Source organism: Zeus faber, assembly GCF_960531495.2.
Source record: "Zeus faber genome assembly, chromosome: 7".
Taxonomy (NCBI): Eukaryota; Metazoa; Chordata; class Actinopteri; order Zeiformes; family Zeidae; genus Zeus; species Zeus faber.
In genome coordinates, this window is record NC_137203.1 from 2453533 (window position 1) to 2462081 (window position 8549).

An 8549-nucleotide genomic window follows, 5' to 3' on the forward strand; every position below is an offset into this window, starting at 1 on the left:
ATGGAGGACGAAACTGTCAGTCAAAGCCAAACACCGAGGAAAGACGCTGCTTGAGACTCAGTGGCAGAGGCCCCGAAGCCCCGCCCCCCTCGCTGCATCGCTCTCTATTCAGAGTTTATTCATATTACACAAAACTGGACACTGCGCGTCCTCGGCTCCACAGCGATACACCTGCCAAGTGTGAAGCAGATCAGGTAAACGGTTGTCGAGATCATTTAAGGACAGACAGACAGACGGACAGACAGACAGACAGACGGACAGACAGAGATTGCTTCCTTTGTAGTTACCTGAGTAAGACGTCTTATATTTGATGATATTTGCCACCGGACGGCGTTCTTACACATCTCATCTGTACTTCAGGCAGCGTCTTCAGGCCGAAGTCGCACTTTTCAAACCTGTTTGCGACTCGCACCTTTTCCTCCGTTGTTCAACTTCTCCCTCCTCAGCTTGAGACCCGTACATTTCTGCGCGCATCTAAATTTATTATCATTATTAGAGGTCCAGACTACCGATTGGACTACTACTGATTGCATCATTCATCATTGCCGATGATGAATGACCTGATCAAGATGGTGGCTCGGCTTCTCTTTATGTGTGTTTTTGCTTGTACGTCATTTCATGTTAAGTGTGGTCGTGCGGATCCCTCTCACAGCCGCGAAGATCTTCTAATCAGAGGATCATTCCTGAGGTGGCCAGGTCACCGGGCTCAGAGAGGAGAACACGCCGGATTACAGCTACACCGCCGTCCACAACCTGCCACAGAGGCTGTCACGCCGTATATCGCCGTCTGATGACAGCTGAGTTATAAAAAAAGACAAAAACAAAAAAAACATTGCCTTCTTAATTTATAGTTTTATTTATAGTCATTCCCATCACACATGTCACGCTGACTACCCCGGACCCCGTGCATTGCTGCTGCAGCTATATTTATGATTATAATAATAATAATAATAATAATATTATTAATAATAATAATAATAATAATAATAATAATAATAATAATAATAATAATTATTATTATTATTATTATTATTATTATTATTATTATTATTACCACATTCTGCTGGAACGTGTTCATTTTAACTGGGACCCAATGGTCAGAGTTTAGTGTTTTTATCATCCCAGTTAGTAAAATCTCATCTTATTGATCCCAGTATGTATTTATCATTCACCTGTTGCAACAAATACAGTGGAAAGGGAACATTAAATTATCTTCAGAATAACACGCACGCGGCAGATTTATTTTGTTTTTAGAAGCTGCAGTTACAGACACTTTTATTATTTCCCCCTTTCCCACATCTATATGCACTGATAGTGTGTTTTCAAAATCTTTCACCAGAACTGAATACTGAGTTCTCTAAAAATACAACTCACTATGCAAATGTGTTTGAATTCAGTGTGTTTGATTTCCCAAAAATGAATTGGTGATCCATGAACGAAAAAACAATGAAAGTCTAGGAAAGAAGAACTGAAGTAATTTGGGGGAACTCGCAGAGTAATCAAGATGAAATCTGCATTTCTTATTTTATCCGTCTGTGCACAGAGCGACGCAGACATTACCCCCTGCAGGGACTTCCTCATTCAGGTCTTTAAAACTTCACGCGCTCATCCTCCATCCTCACATCACCCTCATCCTCCTCCAGATGTCCGTCTCTCCATCCACGCTGCTGGCGGCTCTGCTGCTCTGCTGCTTCCTGGCCGCACAAGGTGAGGTTCATCCACTCATCCACTCCGTGTTTTACATTGTTGAACCCTGGACCTGCTTTGGCTTCCCTGGCCTCTTCTGCTCTCCCAACGCGTTTGGGTGAAACCTCAATAAACCTGTTGACGTCACTCCATCCGTCCTCCGTTTAAAGTGATGTTGAGGACACGTTATGATGCAGTTTTGTCTTGAATGCAATTGAGTAAAGTGGCAGCCGTGGCCAGTTGTCTGCAGGTTACAGCCTTCATCACGGCTGTCACCTCAAAGACTTAAAAAGGGCTTTAGATGGATGGATGGAGCGAGAGAGAAAGAGATGGAGGGAGGGACGGACGGACAGATGGATAGATAGATGGATGGACGGATAGAATATTGCAGAGGACAGTTCGATATCCCTCCAAAGTTTAAAACCCTCCGCACGAACGCTGACCTCACCAGGGGTCCTAACTGAGCCATGCACTAGGCTCCACTACCTACTGTACTGTATGTAGCATACTGTACTACATACTGTATCACTGGTCAGGGTTGTTCGTGATGCCGTATTGCTGCGCCGTACTGTTGTATACTGTGCTGTATTATCCCAAACACTACCTCACACTATTCACATTCACATGCCACTTTAATTCACATGCCACTTTAAATGCACATATCTGTATATACATAGGCATATTCCTTCAACCTATTCCATTTTATTTCAATTTATTTTTCATTGTATTTTATTCTATATATTTTTTATCTTATTCTATACTTATTCCACTTACTGTATTACGTTTTAGGAGTCAGTTAGTCGGTCTATTAGAAAGGAATTTTCTACTTTTTATTTTATTTTATTTTTTATTTTTTTTCCTAGGACTTATTGTGTGCTATCACCGGGTGCGTTGCATTACATTTCACTGCATATATGTATGGAAGTATGTATATGTATGTGACAAATAAAAATCTTGAATCTTGAATCTTGAATCTTGAAACGAAGAGAAAAAAGTCCCCAAACCCCAGAGAGAAAATGGAGAATCCCTGAGAAGGGAGGGAAGGGAAGGAAGGGAAGGAAGGGAAGGAAGGGAAGGAAGGGAAGGAAGGGAGGGGTCAGGACGCTGTCGCATCATCTTTGAGGCGGTAGAAGAACACTGAGCCACATGTTGACCTGTGTTAAAAACCACTTTGCAGCGTTTCCCATGGAGGGTCTGTCCGATGGGATGAGGTGTCGCTGCCGCAGCACCACTTCTGTTTACATCTCACCCAGGTGCTACAGGAGCATGGAGTTCAGGCTCCCCGGGGGCCACTGCCGCTACAAGGAGATCATGTGAGAAAGACACTTTTTTAGTTATTAATTCAGGATTAATACCGTGTGTGTGTGTGTGTGTGTGTGTGTGTGTGTGTGTGTGTGTATAATTTGGTTTGTTGGTGCCCGTCCTGGGGCCCTGACATCCTTCCTCAATTTCTCCCCTATAAGTGTTAACTTATATCAAATGTTAAAAATGAAGAATTTTAGGTTGACTATTATAGGATATGAGTATTGAAAGGGGGTTGGAGGTCGATGAACAGGACTGAAACCAGACCTGAGTATTTACTGTCGTCTCTCAGGAGGCTGAACACAGCTGGAAGGAGACTTGCTGATGTTGGTATTTCTCAAAATGACAGATCTTATAATGACATGTTTGCAGAAACTTTTCACTTATTTGGGGTCAAATTAATAATTACAGATACCATAACGGGCCACAGGATACTATATACTATTAGTAAAAACTATTAAACAAAAAACATAATTACTCAAAACATTATTTTACAAGGCAAAGCAGTCCGTGCGACGTTTACCGGAGGGCCGTAATCGGTCCCCGGGCCAGAGCTTCCCTACCCCACCCCACCCCAGCCCACCCCAGCCTTACCATGTAAAACTACGAGCAAAGAAAAGCTGTCCATTCATTTGTGTTGAAATGCAAAAGCTGTGTTGAAATGGAAGACGTTCCACTCCACAGCATCACTAAAAAGGACGGTCACAGGGTGTGTGTGGACCCCATGGCAGCGTGGCTCCCTGAGGTCATCCACATGCTACGCAGCCGAAAGAATGAGGTAAAAACCCAGCGGAAAAAGTTCCCGTTCTTCACAAATATTCACTAAGCGTAGACGCAGTATTCCGTGGTATTGCAGCTCCCGGTACTAGTTCAGTTACACTGTATTCTATGCACAGTTACACTGTATACTATGCACAGTTACACTGTATACTATGCACAGTTACACTGTATACTATGCAGTTACACTGTATACTATGCACAGTTACACTGTATACTATGCAGTTACACTGTATACTTTGCACAGTTATACTGTATACTATGTACAGTAACACTGTATACTATGTACAGTTACACTGTATACTATGCAGTTACATTGTATACTATGTACAGTTACACTGTATAATATGCTGTTACACTGTATACCTTGCACAGTTACACTATATACTATGTACAGTAACACTGTATAGTATGCAGTTAAACTGTATACTATGCACAGTTAAACTGTATACTATGCAGTTACACTGTATACTATGTAGAGTTACACTGTATACTATGCACAGTTACACTGTATACTATGCACAGTTACACTGTATACTATGCACAGTTAAACTGTATACTATGCACAGTTACACTGTATACTATGCACAGTTAAACTGTATACTATGCACAGTTACACTGTATACTATGCACAGTTAAACTGTATACTATGCACAGTTACACTGTATACTAGTTTTGAGCTCTTGTTGTTCTGTGGAATATCTTTGTATACTCAACCTCTCGTGGTCTGATGTTTCCTTCTTCTGTGCAGAAGCAAAAGAAGAACTTCGTCACCACCCTGAGCCCCCCGGACGCCTCTTCACCTTCCCACCGACTATTATAGGGATAGTCCAGGTTCATCCCTTTTTACGAAAAACAACATCTTGGTTTTTACTTCACCTGGTCTTAAAGCTACAACATAACCAGATAATTTGCTCAAATAACTAAATTTTTGAACCCTAATTTCACAGGAGCTAGGCTAGCTGAACCCCTCCGCAGTCATTTATTCCGCTAACACGGTTAGCACGCAGCCCGTCCCTGTCCCTGCTCTGGAATATCCCTTTAACGGCTGTTTTCTGTGTCTAGTCTTTCCATAGGAACCAAATCACTTTGATTGATTTATTACAGACAATATGAAAAATATCAATGTTGAGCCAATTTGAAGACGACCTGTACTTGGTCCCTGGTTTGTGTTTGTATTTTCTTTTCAATTCTGTAAACTGCAGATGTGACGTTCCGTGTCTCCTTTCTTTCTGCTTTTGGAAGAGCTCGGCTTGGAAATACAAATAAACAACAAAGCAAAGAATGTTAATGTCCATCCAACGTGAATGCATTTCATTGTGTATTTGAAAATGATTGCAACGCACAACACACAGCGTGTATCTGCAGTGTTTCCAGTACACCCGTCCAAACAACCTGCAGCGTTCCTCTGACGACTTTAAGCCTTAATTTCCTCTAAATCAGGGGCCGGGAACCTTTTTGGCTGAGAGAGCCACAAAAGGCAAATACAGTATTTCTAAATGTATTTCCTTGCATAGCCAAAAATATTTAATAAAATTGAATGCAACTTAATGCGTGCATTTTTTAAGTAAGGCATACATTTTCAACGTATAAAACATCTCTGAGTACTTCAAAAAGCGCTATATACACTACTCTCAAAAAGTTCGGGATATTTGGCTTTCGGGTGAAATTTATGGAAAATATTAAAAGTTCACGCCCCAGTGATATGATATGATGAAAGTAGAGCATTTAAGTAGAAGATACAATGGTGATTTCCTCATCTCAAACAATTTATTGAAACAAAGCCAACAACAGTGGTGGGTTTACCACAACAACAAATGTCAACGTCTCAATAACTTGTCATGTGACCTTGAGCATCAGTTACAGCTTGACAAGGACGTCTCAAGCTGTTCACAAGTCGACTTATTGTCTGCTGAGGCCTGGCCCCCCACTCTTCTTGAAGGGGGCCCTCAGGTCATTGAGGTTGTGGGGTACAGAGTTAGGAGCCTCTACACGGCCACTCAGCTGATCCCATAGGTTTTCTATGGGCTTCAGGTCTGGAGAAAGTGCAGGCCACTCCATTTGAGGTGCCCCAGTCTCCAGCAGCCGTTCCCTAATGATGCCACCTCCATGAGCTGGAGCGTTGTCGTCCATGAAGATGAGATGAGGCCTGTGTTGTTCATGCAGGGGCACAATGACTGGATGAATGATGTCATTCAGGTAGTATGGGCTTGTCACTGTACCATTCACAAAGTGTAGGACAGTGCTGTATTGACTAGACACACCTGCCCACACTGTAACACCACCACCACCAAAGGCTCGTGTGGTGACACCAGTGGCTGATGCGTAGCGCTCTCCTTGACGTCTCCATCATTTCTGCTCAAGGTGAATGGACGTTCATTAGAGAACAGCACTGAGGCCCCTGGTCCCTCGTCCAGCGTCAACGCTCCCTGGCCCCTGCAAGACGATGATGCCTGTGCCTGGTGGTGTGGTCAGGTGCCCTTGCAGGTGGTCTAGCACGCAGACCACGCTGATGTCAACGGTTTTGAATGGTCTGACGTGACACTTGGTGCCTCTCACCTCCCTTAAATGTGCCTGGAGTTGAGTGGCATCATCATGCGGTTCCTCAGGGCACTGTTCACAATGAAGCGCTCATCAGTGTGGGATGTGGCCAAAGGACGTCCACTTCTATGTCTTTCTGTGACTCTTCCAGTCTCCGTATCTCTGTTGCAACCTGCTGATGACACTCTGTGACACTCTAAGCTCAGTGGCCACTTCCCTCTGACAACATCCTGTTTGAAGCCTCGCCAGGCGAGGTGCTGTTGATCAGTTGTTAGGTGTGGTCTTGTTCTCATGATGTCAACATGTGAACAGCTTGATGAAGAGGACTGTTTAAATACCAACTCTAATTGAAACAGGAAATGTATTGGTCGATTCATGGATCAAACACCTGTTGTGAATTTCACCGTTCAGCTCCTTGTTAGAACAGCAAGTTGTGCAAAAAGTACTGGAACATTGAACAGTTGGACATGTGCATTCAAAAGTTTAGAGAAGGTCAAATGAAGTTCACCTGTCAAGGTTTTAGTGCATTTTAGGTTCATCCTGAAATTTCACCCGAAAGCCCAATATCCCTAACGTCTTGTGAGTAGTGTATACTACATTTCCCTTTATTCCTCTTAATAATATTGTTGTTATACTGCAGTTAAGCAATAATAAATGAAATACTTTTTAGCATGGATGTGACTTGTGGTGCTGCCTGGTTTTGCTGGTGGCCTTGTCGTCTGCTTCGTACGTAGTGAGGTTGAGCTTCATGCTGCGTTGAGGCTCCATCAGTTCAACGTGAGCGTAGGTTGCTCTTCATGTGACCGCTCACATGCGTATGTAGAGCCAAGCACGCTCCGCAGGGCAGCACTTCCAGGCTGCATTGTGTACTACGTGACGGGAAGCTTCTTCCAAGTGTTAAGAATCAGCTGCTTTTCAGGTTCAAGTTCAAGAGAATATTTGTCACATATTGAAGTTTTCTCAATTTCTGTCCACTGGTGTTGAGCTGATTGCTCCGACTGGAGGCAGAGAGTTTTCTTAATGTTTCTCTGGTGCACGGGCTGGTAAGCAGCCCAGCAGTGGAACGCCGTTCCTCCTGCGCCCACGAGGATCATTATCATCCATAATTATTATAATAATCCTCAGTGCTACATATAATTGTGGCCTGCGTGCCGCATGTTGAAATGAACAATAAAACTCAGGCCATGTGGGCGCACCACAGCCAGGAAGGCTACTCCTCCCTCCCTGAAGCCTCACCTGTGGCAGAGACTCCCACAAGTGGAGCCTGAGCAGAGACCCGGGAGGGGCAGGGCCCCGAGTGAAAGGCCCCCGGAGTCTTTCCGTGGTCTGCAGCCCGTGCTCGACGACACCACGTTTATATTTTGAATTTTATTGTCAAAATTGTAATTTCTCTTACCTGTTTTACTTTAAAATGACACAGAACAATTATTTACTTGTTAATCGTGATGAAAAATTTTAGCTCAAAATTGTCTGCGAGCCACATACCGTCATGGAGAGAGCTTTAATTGGCTCGCGAGCCATAGGTTCCCCATCCCTGATCTAAGTGGAACAATGTTCAAATTCACAACCAAGACTCGTGAGAAGAGACACACGTAGACGTCGAGATCCCAAAGTCTTCATCGGGGCCGGAGGTTTTCTGAAGCAGCACCTAGCGACGACTCATTTCAAATAAAAACAATAAAAAAGCTTCCATCACTCAATTGACGTGGATTTATCTTTTTATTTTTGACTTGAATCACCGACAACTGGTCCTTTTTGTCCACGCCTGTGGATCAAAGCGTCGATCCGTCCGACGCTCTGTGGTGACACTGCCAGTCCCAGGACGGAGTCGGAGCCTCCGGCGACGGTCGAGTCTTAAACAACGGCTTTTTAAAAAGATGTTCTTTAAAAAAATGGCGACGTAAGAATAACTGAGAATTCCAACCCTGAAACCGAGGCGGAGCGGCCCCCGTCCTCTGCGTTGTCTGACCAAATACCAAATACCACCGAAAAACAACACATTTTCAACTGAACACGAAGGTCGTCATGGTGAATTAGTATATCAACCGGGTTTTTGTTCATTTTGGTACTTTCCACTGACAACTTACATCCTCAAAGTCTTTTCTAAATGAATCCGTGTCTCCAGGTTTTAGAAGCACATTTTGGGCTTTTCAATGTGACTCAATTAAACGTAAGGCCTGTGTTGCCCTTTTAATGACCCACGGGAACCCTGAAGGAGGAAACAAAAACACCACGGACACAGC

At 43.6% G+C, this 8549-nt stretch overlaps 1 protein-coding gene across 1 annotated transcript; it reads left to right on the forward strand.

Moving 5' to 3' along the window:
• cxcl13 (chemokine (C-X-C motif) ligand 13) lies at positions 1–4588 on the forward strand (the record flags this gene model as incomplete). Its single annotated transcript, XM_080003754.1, has 5 exons — positions 1–15; positions 1644–1707; positions 2864–2999; positions 3640–3766; positions 4517–4588. The coding sequence occupies 5 exons, from the start codon at positions 1–3 to the stop codon at positions 4586–4588; spliced, it is 414 nt and encodes a 137-aa protein (XP_079859880.1).
• Between the last annotated feature and the right edge of the window lie 3961 nt (positions 4589–8549).